This window comes from Planococcus citri, chromosome 2 (genome assembly GCF_950023065.1).
Source record: "Planococcus citri chromosome 2, ihPlaCitr1.1, whole genome shotgun sequence".
Taxonomy (NCBI): domain Eukaryota; kingdom Metazoa; phylum Arthropoda; class Insecta; order Hemiptera; family Pseudococcidae; genus Planococcus; species Planococcus citri.
In genome coordinates, this window is record NC_088678.1 from 59382900 (window position 1) to 59405499 (window position 22600).

Here is a 22600-nt window from a genome sequence, read left to right on the forward strand (position 1 = left end):
CCATATGACATCTTTCCGGATATTAAATTGCCTAAAATAGTTCAAAAAAATAAAAGCAAAAATCGCAGAGTATAAAATTTTCCATCGGTAAAATGTGGTTAATTTTTTCAAAGAATTTTGTTTTTGAGATATTTTGAGCAAAAATTAAAAAACCTCATTCCATCGATTGATTTCTCAAATTGGTCACCTTTTATACCTATAATGTAAAAATTTTCTCAAGATCCTGATAAAGGGACCTCATCTATAGAATCGCCAGATGCCCCTAACATGACCACTGCTGACCAGTCCACACAAATGATTTCGAGTCAGATATCTACTCACCTTGAGAATTCGGTTCTGGTAATGTCTCTCTTGGTACCAAATGCATCACAGTTGTTTTACCAAACGGCAGAGCCAAAGCTCCTAAGGTTACGTTACTATGTAGGAATCGGCCTTGATATATTAATCGTAATATTTCCGCTTTCGATACAGCTTCATCGGCCCAATCTGCGAAAATAGCAATCCGTTAAAATAGGCTGTTTTAAATTTTGGACATTTGCCCGATCTATACGTTATACTTATACCTATAGTACGCCTATCGTAAGTAAAAGTACAATATATATACATAAGGGTACATCGTGTTACCTAAATTTTCCAATTCCAAAACCGCAAGCAAGAGCTACTTACATAGTACTGTACACACCTTGTGGTAATATATATTCGACAGTAACCCTTTATCACATTTATCTATCGTACCTCTGCCCTGTTAAAAAAAAAGTCTTCTAAGCCAGAATATCTTTTTAAATCCTTCCTCTATCCTCTATATCGTATCTTTCTTTCGACAATACGCACATTTTCTTGTATCATTTATTATAATCATGCCTAATGCGTCCCTCCTCATCATCTTCATCTTTCTCTGGCCGCTTTGATTTTGTTGTCGCTCGTCTCACAGACTCATTCTCATCTCAGCTATATCGAACAGCACCGCCAACGAATTACATCGTTGTTGATGATCATGTTGCCGACTCCAAACATGGTCCAAGTGCAAGTCGTCGACGATGAGAAGAAACCAAGCACAAGCAACGGTACCGCTCGGCGCTCGTCTGGAAACGTAGGTAAAGAGTATAGAAGTAAGGTACTGGTACCTCTTTACCTATTGTGTATGAATCGAGCTTCGTTAACAAATCGCATCAATCACCTTTCTCGACTATTTTTCCATTTCGTTCGCTTGTTCTTTCTCTCCGTATTTTGACCCCGCCAACCTCAACCAGTCGAGACGATTTCTCGAATCAGTACCGAGCGCGTTCATACGAACGTGACTAGTACGAGTATACGAGTACTTTTTCTCGATGAACTATACGCGTATAGTGTATTTTTTTTTCTTCATCTAACGTTTTTAGAGTTTAATTGGAACGATGATAAGAGTTTCTTGGAGTAATGTGAGTAACTACTATACTACGAGTATGAGGAAGGAGAGAAAGAGCAACCGTGCTCCTGGAATCATCGTATTACAGGTGCTCATGCTATAATATTTACCGACTACAGTAAGTACAGTTAATATGGAAAATTTCCGAGCAACCTTTAGATACCTACATCTTCTGGGAACCGAATGACTCATGAATTGATCATCCATCAGTTTCGACGGAATATCCTGAAGTAATGGGGCTGACCAGAATGAAGTTTTGCTAATTGCTATTGCTAATGGCATATCGTACATCCTCAGTTCGACGAAAAAAAGAAAAATTCTACATTGAACTACCCATTTCCAAAATTGAAGGAGTTACAGACAATTCAAAATTACATCTAAAAAATCCCTTCAGTTGGGGGGGGGGGGATCTGGTTGAATTTTTCCCAGTTTATAGAACCTATCAATTTTAGGAAACTTGAGAAAAATTGAGCTTGAGCTCTAAAATTTCAGGGCTCGTATCTACTCAAATTTTTCCAAAAAACCATCAACTTTTTAGCAACCAAAAAAAGGTTTAAAAAAATAACCACAAAAATTACAAGAAGAAAAAAACGTTTCAACGTAAAAAAACAACTTTTTTAAAAAAACAGAAAATCTTCAACGTAAAACAAAAAAATTGAAAAAAAACAGAAAATTTCAATGAAGCGTAAAAATTTTTTTACGAAATAACAAAAATTTTAATGAAAAATCTAATAATTAAACTCGATTGAGATTCTGACAATTTCAAGAAAAAGTACGACTTTTGGCAACTGCTGAAAAAAAATTATATCCAAATTTTTGTCAGATAAGTAGGACTATAAGTACATAGGTAAGTATCACAACTTTTTAGTAACAAAGCAAGATATTTCGGCAATTTCTGATATAAGTAAGCATTTTCAGAAATTTTAGGTGAAAAAGCAAGGTTTTAAATTGAGACTTTTGAAGGCTTTCAAAAGGCGATTTTTAGCAATAAACAGACTTTTGTCAGTTTGGTGAGAAACGAGATTTAAAAATGAAGGGCTAATTGTGAAAGTCGCCATAGTCAGCAGTGATTTTTGTACATAATCAATGAAAACATTGTTGTCCTGCTTCAGTGATAATGTAAAAACTTCATGGTCAAGTATTAAAAAAACATCTTCAACTATCCCAGAATGCATTACAATACTCATTTTTCCCTTTAAAATTGATGAAATATGAAAAAAAAATGTTTAAAGTTGTGTGAACAAAAAAATGACTAAGGCGACTTTCACAATTAGCCCTTCAAATGTTAGACGAACAGCAAGACATTTTGGAAATCAATGGCAAAATAGTGAGACTTTCTTGCATTTCTTTTTTTTTTTTGGAACAGTGTGACTTTTATTGGAAAATGTAGACAAAAAGCCAAACTTTCACAATATTTGACAATTTTTGGCGAGGAGGAACAACACTTTTTGGAAAATTTGACAGAAGCCAATACTTTTTGCAATTTTTGGCAAAAACGAAAAAATTTCATTTCTCTATTGAAATTGTAATGATAAAACTTGAAAAATGATGAGTGAGCTAAGCTCAAAACCACACTTGCTCAAAATTGTGCAAAAATTGTTCGAAGAACAGCTCGAACGCCTGTTAAAATGTCATAAAAAACAGGAGAATAACTAAGGAACGTCGCAAAATTGAATTAAATACCTCAAAAAATACTACAAACTTTAAAATTTAAAAAAAATCAATTAAATATGGCGTACAACAAAATGAAATGAAATTTATTGACGAAAAATTGATGAAAATTACAACAAAAAGAAACAATATCGTTCGTGAAAAAGGCCTTAAATGAATCCCAATTGATGAAATCTCTTACTTCCAGAATATGATTTTCTTTCGATACTATCGTGTGGGAATTTTTAGAGGGAGGGGAGTCCAGCAAAGTATTTCTGAAGATCAAAAAATATGAAAAATTTACAGGTTGTTTTCCTCCAAACTGCTCTAGAACGTCCAGATATTGCTTCTGAGTTCTGAGCAAGTTCTATTCGGACCATATTATTCAACTATTTGATTCCCCTCTCCACCGCACTTTCTAAAAATCTGGACACGAGTGAATTTTGCTTCAGAAAAATGAATTTGAACGAAGTTTATTAAAATAATTAGGACAAGAAGAGTTCATGAGAAGGGGAGGGAAGGGAGCATAAAATGTTAAATTCGAGCAATTTCGTAAAAATGACTCTGACTGAGGATGAGGAATCGTAAAATTTCCAAATGGTGATAGAGAGAGGGGAAGAGGGGGGGGGTCGAAAAAATATTAGATATTCTTGGAATCGATGAAAACAGATCTCTGGGACTGTGAAAGAGGTTTTGAAGAAAGTTCAGCTCATACTCGTAATTCCAGTAGGTTGATAGAGCGTAGCAGCCAGTGGAACAAAAATCTACTCCTTGCTCTGCAATGTCGGTCCCAAAAAATATAAAAAATGTCCTCAAAGGAACGTTTGTACATACGTAGTATTTACTGTACAGACTACAGAGCCTCACTAAAAATAAAATCAAAACATAAAATGAAAAAAAAAAAAAAATTGTTGAACTTTTCATTTTATGATTCAGAATTTTTCATTGACCCCATTTTCAAGAAAAACCTTCCCCCATTTTCAAACAATGTTGCTCTCTCTCTTTGGAATCCTCAAAATTGAAAAAAATTGAAAAAAAATATGCCTTACAATTTATTTTGCAAGAATGTTTTTAACATCTCAATAAATAAATTCTAATTAACTCGTTTTGAGAAGGAACTGAAAGGGGAAAACATTACGTAGAAGACTGAAGAAGGGTTTTCCCTTATAAAGGGTGTTTTCAAGGGAATTCGGATGCAAAAATTGAAAATGCTGAAAAATGCAATTCATTTCAAGTCATTCTGTCTGTTTTTTTTCAATTGTTGGTAAGGGGGGGGGGGTTGGCTTTCATAGAAATGGAAGTTATGAAGCAAAAATTGAAAATCAAACATTTTTCACCTATAATTACCTACCAACTTTCAGTGCATGTTTCCGACGCGATGTTTTCAATTTTGAGAAGCATCGTACAGGCAGATCATTATCTACTTCTTGAGGGAGCAGAAGAGGTTCAAAAGCTCAGACTAAGAAATTGAGAGGTTTGAATAAAAATGTTTGCACTGCCTGCAGTTTTTGATTTTTTTGACCGTGCTGGGGGGGGAGGGGTGCAAAGACCGAAAAAAACTTGATTAACAGGGAATAATTTTCTTATAAAAACACTGGTTAAAGAACATGGAAATTTATTTTTTATATTTAGCACGCCAAAATTTATAATTTTTTATAAAATTATTGTTTTCAATTTTTTTCAAATTTAGGAAGCTTCTGGTTGATTTTTATGGATGGAGAGGAAGGGAGCTAAACTTTTTTGAGAATTTCGATTTCATACAAACCAACAACTTTATAGCAGTAGGAACAAAAAATGTAAGCCTCCAGCAGATTTTGGGATCTCGCAGTTTTTGAAAAGTTCTATCAAAAGGACTCAACTGAAATTCAACAATTGAAGAGCTCTATTCCACAGTGGGTCAAGTCACTTTTTCCCCCCAAAAAATTCGACTAAAATTTTTGATGCTGAAATTTGTTCTGTTCGCAAAGGTCGGTACACCTTTCCCTTCTTTGGAAATAGAACAATTGCTTATAGAAAAATTTGCTTTGAAAAATCGATGACTTAACCCACTTTTGAAGTGAAAATCTCCGTAAAACGTGTTTTTTTTTTTTTAATAACTCAACCCACTTTGGAATAGAGCTCTTCAATAATTATACTCATTTTTTCAAAATCCACCCTCACCATTAGGATTTTAAAATTCTCTTTTATTTTCTGCCTGTTTAAAATTTTCTCCAGTCGGAGACGTTTGAAAAAGTTGCTCTTGTCTTGTACACCTGAGCTCCTTATCACCTTCCCATGAAAAATTTCAGCTCAAATTATCCAAATTTCAAATCCGGAATACCGTGCAGGGTAAAGAAACTCCTCCCCCTCACACTCGTTGTCACTTGCAATTACACATAGAGGAAAACACTCAAGAGTACTGTAATCGTAAACCGTTTTAATGATTTAGTAAGGTCATGAAACGGCTATTACACGTCCGTCCTCTTCTAAACCCTTCTTCCTATTCGAACAATTCCGTCATAAGTTCATACCGACACATGATAATAACCTGTATACCTTCTTCCAATCTAAAATAATAGGGAATTTGGCCAAACAAAAGAATAAGGCAAGTTCATAATACACGTTATACTCATATTTACTATCGGCAATGTCGTGTGTGTGATGGATTACACAGACAATATCAACTTACAACGTATGCATTTTTCTAGACATCCGATACGTTCGTTGTGTCGTCGGACAAAGTTCAAATACCACACGCACGCTTCACATCCGTAATCATAGCCATTCTACACTATTTAGTCCGTCCATACGACTAGCTACAATGCTACATATATACAAGAACCAGCCACCGGGCTAACCTAACCGCGAACACTCGAGGTAATAGATAATAGTTAAACGTGCACAAAATTTGACCCTAATTAACACATAATGGTGTTATGACAATGTATCCACGAAACGTTAACGACTGGTACAATGGTGAAGACAAAAAAAAAAAAAAAATGAACCATAGAGGGGTATCTTGCAAGAGTTACGGAAGAGGCAGGGAGAGGAACCTGTTTACAATACAAATAGATCTTAGAGAACGGATCAGTTCCTTACCTTCGGGCCAATTATCGAACACATATTGTGCAATTTCGCCGGCCGAGTTGCTAGCGCTGAATAAGAATTCTTTTGTTTTACCGCTAACCAATATTAAACGCAAATTAATCTGGAAACAAAAAGAAAACATAAAATAACCATTAGCGAATAATTCATTTAATAAAAATTTCACAACATAGGTATAGAGGTACGAGCTATCGTATCGTATAAGTCATCACATCGAACGAATCCTTTCCCTTTTTCTCACGCATCGTTATACGTACTGCAGGTATTAACAATAATAAAAACTAAAAACCAGCTTCGTTTCGTATCAATTATACGACTGATTAGTCAGTCTGACCGATGACGTAGAAAACCTGATCAGCCATCGAGGCTCCGTTATACTCGTACTCGTAGTATCCACGACCGTCGTCGTCGACCATGATTCGTTCGAATCGAAAATAAAGAAAACATACCACATACCATGTTCTGCGCTCTATAGAGGGCATAAGCTTTGGAAGTTGCTCGCAGTGGCTTTGCCCAGAATAGGCCTATACAGATGTTTAATTCACGACACAATGTCGTCGACGATTTACGCACACAGACACAGATGTACGTATTAAATGGTTAAAAACACCTCTATAATCCGTCTTATCGACCCGAACCAACTGTTTAATCCTACCGATATCGTACGCCGCCGTAATAATGTGGTTGAAAATGAGAGAGAGGAAAAAAAAATTGAAAAAAAAAATGCCATAAAGCTTCCGCCATTGAGGAAGTCGTTTCGCACGCACTGAAATCGTACGTACATGCCAGTTTAGTGGCGACAATGAGGAAAACACGAAACACGATTTAACCAATTAAATATAAAACCGTTTTGGTGTTAAGTGTAAAATAAACACTCGAATTATTAGCCCAGTGAGCTTAGACTTAGACCCAGTCGCGTATATGCGTGTAAAAAGCATTATCCTCCAGCTTATGGTAACCAGGTAGTCTGTTTTACCTCGAAATGTGAACATACACTATGGATATCGTGTATATTACACTAACCGAAGGTATATGTACCTCTAAAATGTAAACGCACAATTTACAGATCTTCGAGAGAAGCTTTTTTCCCCTCAAGTTTTTTCTTTTCCCCAAATCGTTACGAGAATACTTCGAAAATTTGGAAAGTGGGAATGCCTTTCTGCATTCTCTTTTTTTATTAGCTGATACAAACTGCACAGACAGTCAGATCACATAATGTGCTCAACGTAATATTGTACAAGAACACTGTGCATTTGTATCATCTCCATACTACCTCATCATTTAGTTACCTTCATCATTGGCGGACGCGACCTTGTTTCTAATTTCGCGTGTTGTGTTTATAAAGCTCACTGCAGTCTATACAGTTCTCTAACACCCTTACATCCCTTTTGAATGACGAGACAGGAAAGCTCAACAGAAAAGAACGCGGTCACGGACATGCACGCTGCGGTATTCTTGTCTCTCATTAGCTTGCGTTTCAATATTCAAGTCCTCGCTCCTCTATTCACTCTCCATCGGTAAGTGTATCCTTTCATTTTAGTCATCGCTATAGCGCAGACTATGGTAAATTCAAATAAAAATTTCACACTAGGATACACAATCAACCCAGAAAAGGATAGAGGTTGGTTTGGACTGTTCCTTATATTCATTTCACATCATCAACACCCACATTTTGACTTGAAAATGTAATTGAAAATATCTTCAGTCATAGTTAAAGACAAATGAGCTGGAAGATACTGTCATTTTTTCGTTTGTTTTAAAGCACATGACGTCACATGAGGATTATGTTTTATCAGATTTATATCGATTCTTTACTACAAATGGAGCACATTTTGTGGAGATATATTCTGCACATTACGATGATGCTGTTACAAGCACATCTCCATGTATAGGTCTCACATATGCTAGCTACCTACTTGAGGTCTAGCAGTACCTAGCTTCTGAGAGCTTCGTAGGTACCTGGCGACTTACCGCCTCGTTACCTACTTTTCGGACACTGAGTATATTTACGTATATCACACAGACAATTATCTAATAATATATACCTTACGAAATAAGAAACACATCTTCAGTTGTCATTCCATGTATTGTTTTTCAAGTACATAATAACAACTTACTCAAGCTATATTATTTATACTGGCCTGTACAGTATTACGAAAAGGAGAGATAGCATATTCATGCCTAAGAAAGTGCAATGCACATCACCACAGGGAATAGGGAACAGTACACGGATGTGGGAAGGTCCATATATGTTACTCATTTAGATGAGATTTACAATAAGGATCCTCGGATGTTTTACGTAATAACTCCTGGACCCGAGTGCATCTGAACGACTCTATCAACGTAACTGGAACACAGAACATATTCGAAATAGATCACTTGCTTCACCAGTTCATATTTCGTATATGACTGGACTTGTGCTACTAATTTAGTCCATTAGATTTACGCAAATAGCATGGTATAGGTGGTCCTATACCATCTCCGGAACATTGATATCCGATGTTTTATCATCGGGAGTCGCCAAATGACTGGTTTCTCTAGCGTATATTCTCTCGTTACGAAGTATAGAGTGAACTAATCCGCTAGGTGTCGTATTACGAAACTATCTTTAATGTTGGATAGAGGCAGAACGAATTTCTCTCGCTTACGCGACCGAAAATGCATCACAATCTGTCTCTACAATTTATGACTTGTTTTGGAGCTCCTCACAGCCACTTCTCCACAATACTTTTAGATCTTTTTGTTATCAAATCGGCTTTGAGAGAATAATTTTTTTTTTTTTGTTCACTACTATTAATTTTATTTGTGTCTTGTTAATGACTTAAAATAATTTTAAGTATGGCTGAAAAAGTGTGGGCCTAAGTTATGACTATGAGCAAGGAATTTGTTTCGAAGAAATTTTGATACTAACTGATGAAAATGCCCACCAAATTGAAAACTTCAGGCAAACCAATAGGCAACCCATGTTACATCAAAAGCTTTATTGGACTAGATCTCACTTGCAAGTAGGTTAAAATTAAAGAAAATATGTAGTTCCATCACATACTGAAAAAGGTCGTTTCAAGTGGACCATTTTATCCTAATTTGAAGAAACAAGTCCTGCAATAGAACAATAAAACTGGCCATAATACTGGTATCTGTGAATATAAGGAGTAAGTACTTTCCATAAAAAAATTTAGATACAATCTACCTATTATTTAACCAATGAATTGGCAATGATTTATTTACTCATATGTTTAATTTTTTTGTCCCAATATTTGTAGCATACTGAAATGTATCACCCCAAATTGTGTCATAGACATTCTTTGCACAAAGGCTGCTGACATAATTGAAATACAATAATCTGTCTCTTCTTAACCCAAAAGGAAAAACAACCTCCAGCGCTGTCTTTGAACATATTGTTTCACTATTGTTATATGTTTTTGTTTCCTCAAAAGATATTACATATATTGCACCATATTTTGTAATTTAACTACATGTTTCAGTATTGTTGTACTTTCTTTGTAATAATAAAGATGTTTTCTTTTTGGCCAATTTTCAATAGGTTATGGACCCAGTGCTTTCGATTACAGTGTTCTAATTAAAACTACCTATTTGTTTCAAGTATTTGTTACGTCGCGGCAGTTGTCATTTAATTTTGTGAAAATTACAACAGTAAATCAAAAGGTATAAGTAATTTTATCATTGCTGCCATAAGATTTGAAAATTGAATATTATTTGGACTGGTGCATTCAAATGAAGGCCATTCTTAGAAGTCATGCTTATTTGCAAGCGTTCCCAAAGGATAAGCCTGTACCTGTAGAAGAAAGTGAAGAAGTACCATAAAATTATGATTATGATGAAGACTTGGCAGATTATGAAGATAGGGACTCCAAAGCTATGGAGTTACTATTTTGCCATTAATCGATGTATGCGCTTAATTTTGTTTTGTTTCATGTTTGTCTTACTTACAAGTTTCAGTATTGTTACACTTTCTTTATAATAATAAAGACATTTTATTTTTGCCCAATTTTCAATAGACATGAGATGTGGGTCAAGTGAGTGTCATGTTATTATTTAATAATATTTTAAATATTTTTTTGTTATTTATGTACATTTAAACAGTCCTATTATAATAGGTTTTATAAGTGAATTATTTAAAATGATATTTTTATAGAAAATTTCAAGCAAAGCTGAAGATCCAGATATTCGGTTTCTGATGAGTGATGAGTTTGCTACCATACTTTCAACATAAACAGATTGATCCAATTCAGAAGTTAAAATTCTGTACTCCATAGTCTATAACAAAAAGTGGTGAAAATCCATTTCTTTTCAATTTTGTGATTTTCAAATCATTAGAAATTGCAAGAGCTTTCCAATGATATAAAAATCTAAAAAAATTAGACTTATGAGTATATCTTTTTTGCTCTGGAGTACAGAATTATAAAACAACATTCAAATGGTGATTTTAGCAACAATTTCTAGTGATCCAGTCATATTACTGTAATCTCAGCTGTGTTTTTCAATTTTTTACTAAACAACATTCATTGTTACTTTACTCATTTTAAAAAAAATTAAATTTAGAAATTTCAATGTTTTTTATTAATTGCAGCAATACACTGAGAAATTAAAATTATAGAAGTTGAATAAATTAAACACAATAATTCAAGCCTCTGTGAGTACAAATAGAAAAGCCTTTCAAACACTTAGTAGTGCATAAGAGACAAATGAGAAAAAAGTTCAGCCTCTGTCTTAAAAGATCTAAGTGAACAGATCAAAGGTTTCTAAATAACTAGCAAAAAGCAATAAACTAATAAGAAGACTTGTCATAAAGAAGTAATGCAGAAATGGCAAAAAGAAATTGATGCAGCTAAAAATCACAGAATAAACTTACTCTTAATCAAACAAAAGGGAGCCTTTTGAACCCTATTCTATTTCTGTGTTTCATCAATTTTTTCATACTTTGATGTGATGTGATTTATAATACTTTTTTTTTAATTTTGATTTTTGTACTTGCAGTGGCATTTTATTGGTTCCTATTTTTAAAGTCACATTTTTCCATATGCAAAGGTATAGAAATAAAGAGAACGGTTCTAATTCACTGATTTTGTAATTAGTACATATTATTGCTAGTTTTTTAGATTTTTTGTTTGTTTAGAAATTTGATAATGATAATAAAAAATTTATTAACAGCTTTCACAACTGTTCTGAACAAGGTGGAAACCCGCATTCCCGATGCTAGAAAGCATTGTAGCGAACTACAAAGCCATTAAAAAGCTTCAAATTTAAGAACACTTGAATGCATCCTGTTTGAGTGCTTATGTCTTCCCTCTATGGGAATCTCCGGAGCCATGATTTATTCTGAGAGACACTCAACGCAAGAATTTTCTGCATGAAATTTAGCCAAAATTTTCCAACACTTCATTTTACGATTCGTTCCAATATAATTTCAAGTCTCAACTTATTAAAATCATTATTCAACGTAATTATGCGAGTGCGCAATGAAAACACAATTCATTTCAAGAGAGAAACCAACCAGCAATTTTTTTTGAAACCTAACAAACACCTGTTTTACATAAATACCGTCGTATCAGCATCCGAAATCAAGATTCTATATAGTTATAAATTGAAATCAAAACCTTATGACGTAAACGGAGAACTCGAACCGATACTGCGGATACCGTCATTATTTTTCTTTTTCGCATCGTGGTAAACTCCCACAAAACAATCACTTTCACGCGACCGCTATTCCAGTCATCTTTCTAATTAACTGTCAAATTCGCGGTAACCTTTTCATCATCCATTTTAGCGCTTTAATTACGCTATTTTGTCACGAGAGCTGTGCCTCGAGTCAGTCAAATCGTTTCTCTTGTCATCTCACCAAAGGCAATTTGATTATCAATTATAACTTCGATGCATTTACAAGGTTTACAAAGCTAATAAGACACAGACGACCAAGCTGTGATGTTGTTATAACGAAATTTACTTCAATATATCGATATTGGAAAATGAATATCGATATTTTCAAGCATGAAAAATTGGAAAAATTGAGAAAATTACGGAGGAGCCCATTTGTAATTTAACGCTGAAATATCGATATTTGAAAACATTTACTCCATAATCCATATCGATATTTTTAACTCATGAAATATCAACACCACTACAACCAAGTACAACTAAAAATGTCATTTTCATACTCCTTCTGCCCACGCACCGCAAGCTCCTTTCACACTTTCCCAATTCCGATTAACTATCCGACGACCAATAAAGAATATATAGCACGTTGTTTTATGCTACCATTCTGTATGTGCGATTCACTCGTAAGTTTTTGTGCGGTGGCTGTGACAGTTTCTGCAGATGCTCCTGCCGCCTTTATAATTTGTAATGAAAAGTTTCACCCATCAAAAAGTTTTTACGTTTTAGAGAGAGCTAAGATTAAACGGGTCTTCATCGTTTTCTACTCGTCTTCTGTTTGGTACGTTGTTTTATCATTTCTTTATTCGACTGAGACTTTGTGTATTTTTGTCTTATTGTTTCGCGAGTATTAATTTTATATTTTCACCCCTTTCCCAACCCTAATACTCGTATAAGGTTCTTTTGCCTGGAAAAGCAACACGCTTTTTGCTATACGATGCGATGTTTTAATTATAAAGTGTTTTTATTTACTTTTTTTATTTTTTCAAATAAAGCTCTCGCGAAGGGCGAGATGGGGTTTTCTTCTTCGTGTTTTTTTTTCGAAGCTTTTACAGCCTATACTTATTTTTTATTCACGGCGAAAAAATGATTTCATCGAATGTACAGGAGCATGAAGATTCATCTCAATAAATCTATTCCGTACGATTGGTTTTGACTTCTGAGATGAGAATTTCATCATGTCACGTTAGAAAAATTGTTCATTATAACATTATTTTTGCAGCAGGTATTGTGTCTTCTTTTTTACGTCGGAAGTCGGTGGAATAGGTAAAATATCAAAAAAAACTCATTTTTAGAAAACTTTTTGAGAAAATTAACTTTTATGGTACGAGTAAAAATTCCCTCACGTATGTTGGAATTTTACATCGAGTGACAGTCATTTATGAACATGACAAAACCAAGCATAAAAAGGTGGAAATTTACTATGGAAAATACCACAGGAAATTTCCAAAACCGTATAGCAAATTTGATTAGCCCGGATTCCAATTTTGTTATAAATATTGACACCAAGGAACACATTTTTCTTAGATATTAAAACTCGGAAATGATAAAATGAATATTGTGTTACACCTTTCTATACCAGACTCTACCAAATTATAAAACAACTTCAGGTAAAAAGAATATTATAACTTAGGTACCCTGAATCATCCTGCATCGTGTTTTCACTAAACCTGCGACGACTTAGGATTCAGTTCTAACTTCCATACATCTTTCAACATAGTCACAAAGAACTAACCTTACATTATGTTTTCTCAGACAGACCCTTAGAAGAGCATGCCACTTAAAAGATACAGACGGGTGTTAAACCAGTACCGGTATGTAAAGGGAAGAGTATAGAAGAGAGATAACCAACGTAGGAAGTCTACATTATATCATGAAGACGTTTTAGAAGGTAATTACGTTAATGGGTCGAATTTACGCCTTCATATTTAATATTACGTATAGCAGTGGCGTGTATTATTTCAGTGGCGCTATAATTTGTAGCCACAGAATGATTTTTTACAGTGGCTTTCAGGTAAGAACTAAATTTTTTGGTTGATGGCGAAGGAAAGGAGCAAAAGCAAAGATGTGATATCTTTTTTAATCGAACTAAAATATCCATTTGTGATTTTTTTTTTTGTCTGCAACTTGAAAAGTCGTCTTTTTCGTAGCTGATAACAGCGAGTAATGGAATAAAAACAAGGCTATTCTTACGGGAAGATTTCTGCCACAATTACCAACTGAACATGGAAGACTGAGACTCTTTAATTTAACGTAGGTACATTTATGACAACGACGCCCAGACCAGGACCTTGATGACTGGTAGATCATTCCCAGCGACCCGTATCTCTTTATCATTGGGTCATTTAAATAATTTTCGGATACTTTTTATACGACTTGATGACGGAAACCTTGTCAAAGCGAGCATAGTTTGTTGGTTACAACACTTAGTACTGGCAGATCGCTATCACCATATGAGTCATACGGACGTGAACGCCACATAATCTGTATGGTCGTGCGAAAATCACCTCTGAAAACGTAGGTACTCGGCTTTGTTTAAAATTAAATTCAATTTGTATTAATCACGTCAACCAATCTGCAAGCTTCTGTAATGATGCATAAATGTTGCAAATACAAATATGCAAGTGGTAGAGTATAAAATGCACTTAAACACGTTAAACTAAGCAAGGATAATATGTATTGCAGTGTTGAATTCTGGCTGCTATTAAATATGCAACAGTCTAGTAAAAACATCATAAAGTTGGTATTGTAAAAGCTTTTCAAGGAATTCCTAGCAATATATCAAATTATTAAACCCTACCGCACTCTTCGGTACCATGATTTATCAAATCGAAGTAGCATATCATTCTAAAGACCACCAATTTCGAATAAATGGGAACCAAAGACCCCGATCATCAAAAAGTCACGATGCTGATAACTAAATGTACCTTTACACGGAGGAAAAAAATTGCAAGGAGGGCGATGTGCTGCTGCTGTGTTCAAATGTACGCAGCAAATTGCACAAAACAGGAAATAAGTAAGGTGTTAGGTGATCGATGATGGTGTGGTATTGTAAAAAAGGTGGTGACGTCATCGTGATACGATATCATTACCGTCGCCACCTTCGCTGCTGCGTCATTCGAACGGTAAATATTAAGGTGAGAGAAAAAGCAAGGTATGAAAAATCGCGCGCAGTACTCGCGGTGGGTGCTAAAAACGCGACGATGTTGGTCGGAGAAAGAGGGATATTCCATTGATAAAATTTAAAAAAAACTCTGCCATAAAGAGCAACATTGCCGCGCAGCGACTTTGGGTTTGGGTTCGGACGTTCGGAGGGAATAAGCCCAAGTCAAACATTGAAATTGAAGAAAAGTTAGTCACATTTTGTTAGAGCATAATTCAATTCATAAATTTTCAAAGTATGAACGTATGTTTTGTAGATTGGCTAGCCAGTAGAAAATTGCAAAAATTTCAAAACGTCGATTAAAAATTCCAAGAACCAAATAAAAAAATTATCAAAAATTGAAAAAATATGTGAACGGTTCTAAAAGCCAAAGACCTCATGTCTGCCTGAATCTCGAATCAACCCAGTCCAGTTGATCGATGAATAAAAAAACTCTGCCATAAAGAGCAACATTGCCGCGCAGCGACTTTGGGTTTGGGTTCGGACGTTCGGAGGGAATAAGCCCAAGTCAAACATTGAAATTGAAGAAAAGTTAGTCACATTTTGTTAGAGCATAATTCAATTCATAAATTTTCAAAGTATGAACGTATGTTTTGTAGATTGGCTAGCCAGTAGAAAATTGCAAAAATTTCAAAACGTCGATTAAAAATTCCAAGAACCAAATAAAAAAATTATCAAAAATTGAAAAAATATGTGAACGGTTCTAAAAGCCAAAGACCTCAATAATTTGGGTATTTGCTCAGTAAAATAATATAGAATCGCTGCTGGATGAAGACAAGATTTTACTCCCACACAAAACGATATAATATGAAGGGAATACATCGCCAACTCTGTACATGGAGCCAAATGCATCAAAATTTTACAATTTCGACTCATCTTTTCCATTATCAAAGTATAATTTTCGATAATCCAAATAAATGGCAATTCAAGTAGGTGAGGTACCCGATACGCCAGTCTTCCAGTCTGCAATGGATGGATGGATGGGTTGGGTATGCGTGCGTGTCTGCGTCAGCAACAGCACCGTTATAACACAAAGGGAACCGCCACCTACATAACTCTCTTCCAGATCTTACCATAAAGATATTATCCCACATTTTTCAAAACCATTATTTAACAAAAACGACTACGACTACGACGAAGAAGACGACGACGAAGCAGAAGACGACCCAAGCTACACAATGGTGCGAAATTACAGGTACCCAAGAGGAAGACTACACTAGTATAAGGTTAGGTTAGCTGCGGGCATAAAATATGAACCCGCACCTTTCTACTGTACCTATATTACAGCCCATTTAGCGGATCGTTTCTCGTCATCGTCGTCGTCGTCGTCATCCTCGTTCCTATGCTGTGGAAATAGATAAAAGGAGTAAAAATTTACTATTTTTGTAACCTTGACCACATTCCGCGTATACGAATGTTCGATTTTCCAAATGAAATTTCCTTCCTCGTCCTACCCTTATTATCGTGGATTGTATAATGTCTATCTATACGTTTAGTGATACAGTATACGCTGCACTGTACCTATTCCTATTGCTACCACCTACCCTGACCTGACCGATACATGTCTGTTTATCGTCCTCTCTTTTCTTTCTCTCATTATCTATCTCGAGTACCGAACGAAATGGGTAATTTCCTGTCTTTGGTATACTCTCGTATCGTACAAACGTATTCGTAGACCTAAATTTGTGCGAATATTGTCTAAAACTCTCAACTAACAACATTTCAGTATACCATATGTTCGTAATTGGTCGATTTCTACTCTTGTTGCGATGTAAATTTGGCCCAACATTTCATCATCTATCGTAATACTTAGGTAAAAATTGGTCTCATAATCCTGATGAAATTGGATTTTTATTTTTTAATTTACAATTTGTGGTAATACAGGGGCTACTTTTTACTCGTACGTCTCAACGTGGATATGTTTTTGGGTTTGGGGAGGGTGATTCTGAAGAAGAAATGCGAAAGGGTGACATAATAATAAATATGTTACCATGTTGAAATGTAAAAAAAATTAGTGATTTTTTGGCAGTTTAATAAAAAATAATTCTCTTACTATGTCAAAATATAAAAAAATTCGGGTTATTTTTTAGCATTGACAGTTGAATAAAATTTCAAGTAATTAAAATTTTGTGAAAATGTCGAGAAAAATGAAAAAAATATATCTAAAAATATTAGGAGGGAAAAAAAGTTGGTACATTAAATACTACAAAACTTTGTTAATCTCGATCTTGAAAATTATCTTGATGGCTGATGAAACGTCTGTGTAATCATACGATTATTGATGCGAAGACAAACTGTAATCCATTTCATAATACACGATTCTGCGAAGTTTGCGAAGATGTTTCAGTGTTAATTTTTTTTCTGCGTTCCGAAATGAGGTTCAAGTTCGGCTTTCTATGAATTTTTAAGCAGTTTGCTAAGTATACCTCATGCAATTTTTCTTCAGGATAACAGCTGTAATTCTTGGTTGTATGACGATTTTTCATTTTCATTTTTGGTTTGTAAATAGCTGTATCATTGCATCAGACGATTTGAATATGTTTTCTACAATTTCTTTGCTATAATCTTGCATTTTGATGAACATCGATATCGTTGATCGTTCATTCGCCATTTTCTACGCGGATATTTGTTCTCTCCATATTCAACATTTGTTTATGCTGTCAATTCTCTTCAACAGATGATTGATGTTGGAAGATCTTCAAGTTACATTGGCGAAGGTGGCAGTATTGGAAGATTCGATTCGTAGCTTAAAGCCCGTTGATACACCAATTTCTAGAGTTTTCGTAATAAATCGACGCACAAGATTGAATATTGAAAGCTTGCTGGTTGACCAGGAGGAATACAACGACAGCACTCTTGAATTTACACAATTTTTGATATTTTAATTACAATGATTTTTTGTAGGTTCTTCTTTTCCCCTTTTTTTTCTCATATTCTGTTCTCTTTTTTTCTCCTTTTCATGTTTTTTCTGTTTTAACAATTCCTATATTTTTTAACACTTTGAATAATAAAATAAAATTGCAATAATATTAACCAACCTCAAAATACAAAACATTTCACCTGCTTTTAAAAAGGGAATAATTTAAAAATTAGTATAAATTTGTGGGAAAAAATGGACATTTCCAAATCAGAAAAAAAAACACCGAAAAACTAGTTGAAAGAAGACGGGATAATACGTCATATTGATCGAATTTCAATTATAATTACACATCACTCGTCACGAACGTATTACGAATAGTTATTCACCAATATTACAGCATGTTATGCTACACTTATCCATGTTTCCACAAAAAAAAAATTATGATTTGAAAACAAACCCAAAAACATATCCATTGTTGAAAAATAATACCATTACTTAATGTTAACTTTGCCAAATTTTGAAATTATTTTATTCGATGAAATAAACCCTCGTACAACATGAACAACATCAAAGTGGCCTTTATTCAAACTTGAAGCGTTTTTTGCAGAATATTTCATCGCTCCAATCCCAAAATATAAATGTACTCGCTCCATCAAGGTACCTTTTGGACCTGACGGGGCTGTTGGAAAATAAGCAGGAGCGCCCAAAATTGAGATCAAAATGGGGAAAAATCATTACGTATGAATTCTGACCCCTTTGACTACATAATTAAGTATGTATTATGTATTTTGACTCGAAGGTCAACATTAACTTTCATGTCAGACCATGTGAGGAGGGATGGGAGAGGCTAGCCCAAAATTTTTAAGAAATACTATAAATGTGCCCAATTCAAAAAAATTTTCGACTTAGAAATTCCAAAAAAAATATTTCAATCAAATTTGGAGTATTGAGGGTTAGAGTGGGGATGCCCCTAAAATTTTTAAAAACAGAATTTCGTTAATTCGAACCATTTTGTCATCATAATAACTCGACCTTAAACCCAAAAATACCGAAAATCGAACATCACAGGCTAGTAAGAGCCCATTGGCCCAAATCTGGGGGGGGGGTTGCAGGTCACGGGCTTCAGAGTTTTTGGAAACGGTAAAACTTTGTCTCATTAAAAATTGCTCTATTCGATTAAAAAATTAAAATGAATAATTTAAATACAGTTGAGACACGAGGGATCTGTGGCGAATGGGGGGAGGGGGGGCTGAAATATGCAAAATCGATACGAGTTTCATTCATTTTGCAAATACATATTGTATTGCTCTTGTAACTTTTTAGTGCTAAAATTAAGCACAGCCTGAGCCTGAGAAGAATCGAACCCTGCAATTGGAGAATAATTTTGATCGCCTAGAAAGGACTCTATGGAAAAAAGGAAAATTCTTCCAGACATTTCTAAACTTGGAAAATTTCATTCACCAAAGCAAGCCTTTCGAAACAATTTCCTTCACGACAGCAAAAATCACAGTCGACGAGTGTCGTATTTCAAATACTAGCGAAGGCGAAGAAGAAGTAAATAAGGGGCAGGAGGGAAGAAGGAAATGATAAACTTGATACAATGCGTGCACTGTATACGTATGTTTATAAATTCTATATACGATTGCGATACAAATACCGTGTAAAACGCAATTAATTTTGTATATAAGAATTATGGCGTATTTATTGATTCGTGAGAATGGGTTTTATAGGATAATAATTCGATTTTTTGTCCATTCATTATTAATTAGATATTTTGTATACTTACTTTGTTTTTTTGATATGAAAAGTTCAATTTTTTCCACATGAATATTATACTTTTTTTCAATTTTTCATTTTTCTGTGGCTAATTTTTATACCATTGATCTTTCAACTTGAGGATTCCCCACTGATACAATCACGTTTATACGTGATATTTTTCCCTCATAAGTGAACGGAAACTGTACGTACAGGTAAAAAGTTCCCACAGGTTATCCACACGCGATTCATATGCTAATAAGTTCAGCTGATGCACAAAATCGATGGTACACTGTACATTGTACAACATGTGTCCTCCGAACACAACTGATCGAGATTATTGATCTTATACTCCCTTGTACTTTATCTCTATGAGCGTACAAAGAACATGTTCAATTATTAAATTGTATCTCTTCGAAGATCTCTATTTAACAACAAACCAAGAAAGTTGACAAAAGCCAAATTTGGATATTTTACGACTCTTGAAAAAAACCCTCAGTCGAAAAAAAAATATAAGTAGATCAATGGAAATGTAAATTTTATCGTCATAGTTCAACGAAACTTCGCTCGAATATTACATCATTTTGCGCAAATTTTCAGCAATAAACTCTCGAGAAACGATGGAATTGGAGGCATAAGAATATGCGGCTATAGCTGAATTTAATCGTCTCAGACGACCCTTGTACTCGTAGTATCCTTGAGGAGTCAGCTATTTTCATATCCATATCGAGACGGGTGCGGTGACTCATCTCATATCATCATTTCGCATCAATTACTGCCGTTTCAGCGTCTGGTTTCGTCGCATTCGCGATAACATTCATTTTTATCGGGCTTTTAGAGAGAAGTATTTCGTGCAACGATGGCATTCCTCTTTTCATCGCAACGAATTCTCATTCTTTTGCCTTCAAAATAGAAAAAAACCAACATCGGAATCTCGACAAAATACTTATATACTTAATTCGATAGCATTTTTCTATTCTATTCTTCAGCTTTTCTTTTCTCCTACGATACTCTACCACGCGAAATAACTATAGAAGTTCAAAGCGGTCGTACGAACGAGGAGGAGAAGAAGAAGGGAAAAAAACAACAAAACCAGAAACAGAAAATTGCAACAAAATGTGCCATTAGCAGTTTGCAGACGTTAAACGAGATTCACGACCAAGAACATTGAAAAGATAGATCGTCGTAGTGAGAACCGACAACACCACTGTACAGGTCATCGTGCAAATTCACTTTCACTATCCGAGAGCATAATATAAATATACCAGCTGTAAAGAGCGGTATGGCTGGCAACGGTAGTGACAGCAACAGCATTGCAGTGACCATCTGAATGAAAGTTTCCCGAAGAGAAACAACTCGTAGCCAGTCAAGCCTCATTTGTAATGGGTTTCAATCCGTGAAAAAACCCAAAATTAAAAATTCGTTTCACTATAGATTTTTTACAGTGAAATTTCTTCAAAAATCAACGATCACGTCACAGCACCAATTGCTAACAAGGGTACCTCGCTTGGTTAGAAAACAATCGCAATTTGAATTTTTTGGGAGCCTCCAGGGAGTTTTCGGAATTTCTCCAGAAACTGAACATTGCTTTGTAGGGGACAAAAATGAATTCTGAGATCTAACTGGTCTGTGCTTCCAAAGTGTTTCATTTTTTGCATCTCCACCAGAGTATAATTTGAAATTTCTGGAGAAATTTTTAATCTCTGGAGGTTCCCAAAAAAGGCAAATCAGGGTTGTTTTCGAGTAGTGTCATCGTGTAGACGTACTAGATGATATTTTGTCAAAAAACCGCTCGTCCTACAACTTTGAAGTTGAAGGATTTTTACCAAATTCAGTTCATTTTTAGACGTTGAAAGTCATTCAGAATTTTTTTTAGCTCTGGAGGTGTCCCTGGAGGAGAATTATGGGTCCTCAAAGAGATGCCATTTCAGAAAAAATCGTCTTTCTGCTCCAACTTCAACCCAACTTGTAAGTAATCATTTTGCAAAATTTCAGTCTTCGTAAAATATTGCGAACTTCCATTTTTCAGAAAAACGAAGGAAACGAGGTAAACAAAAGACACACAAATGAATCATGAAAAAACACATGGTATTAAGTACAAAAGGGCAAGAGAGCAGAAGGAAGTAAGGTCGAGGGGAAAATATCTACCCTCTAAACAACCATAGAGAGTACTTACTCGAGGAGGAAAGAAACAGGCGAAAAACTAGGCCAATACGACGAATGTACAAGATCAAGAAGACACATGCACACTGGGCGGTGCGAGGTGGCGGGGCAGTTGCGCGACGTCGGCGAAAAAACGGGCCCAGCGGAGCGCGGCGCGTCGTGACGTTAGGGGTGCCGTTAATGTTAGTTGTTCATTAACCAGGGCACAAGCGGGAGCACGCTTTTCACGCGGTCTGTGCCAAAAACAATGTGTTCTACGCGAATGCGAAACGCTATCTCGTCGTGTTTACTTTTTTTTTGAATTGCGTATCCATGACCTCCCTTGGTGTTTCACGTTCCCCTACTAGAGGTCTCTATTGTTTCAGGTGAATTTACCGGATAACGATATTACCATCAGACCAACGTTTCCAGCAGGAATAAAGATGAATATTGTAATAAAGTTTTTAAAAATGTTTTAATATTGTCGGCTGGGATACCATTCAATTTTTCTTTGATGAAGGTGGAAAAGACTTTAAATCGAAACAAGAGGGTTTCCCAGATTTGATAATTCTCGCAAAAAAAAAAAATCAATCAAGAGATTTTGATCAAGAAAATCGAGTGTATTTATTTCATTGTTCAACATACATATTGGACTGCTTAGTTTTGGTTCATCCCTTACCTATCAACATACGTACATCACAAAATTCAATTGTGATTTCTTCTTTTTTTTCTGCAGGTGCAAAGAAACAGCAAATGCAACCCCTGGAAAGATTATTCAAAATGCCTCCAGCTAATTTTCCACCTCCAAAAATGAAGAAACCAAAAAATACTGTTTTCAATAAATCAAAATTCTATGATGTAATTTACG

At 35.1% G+C, this 22600-nt stretch overlaps 1 protein-coding gene across 1 annotated transcript in view; it reads right to left on the reverse strand.

The window, feature by feature from the left end:
- UBL3 (ubiquitin like 3) overlaps positions 1–22600 on the reverse strand; it is a 42868-nt gene that overhangs the window by 4969 nt on the left and 15299 nt on the right. The window contains exons 2-3 of the mRNA XM_065351854.1: positions 6134–6242; positions 322–486 (exon numbers count right to left, since the gene is read on the reverse strand). Coding sequence (XP_065207926.1) covers positions 322–486; positions 6134–6242 — 274 coding nt within the window. The remainder of the gene's footprint in view (positions 1–321; positions 487–6133; positions 6243–22600) is intronic.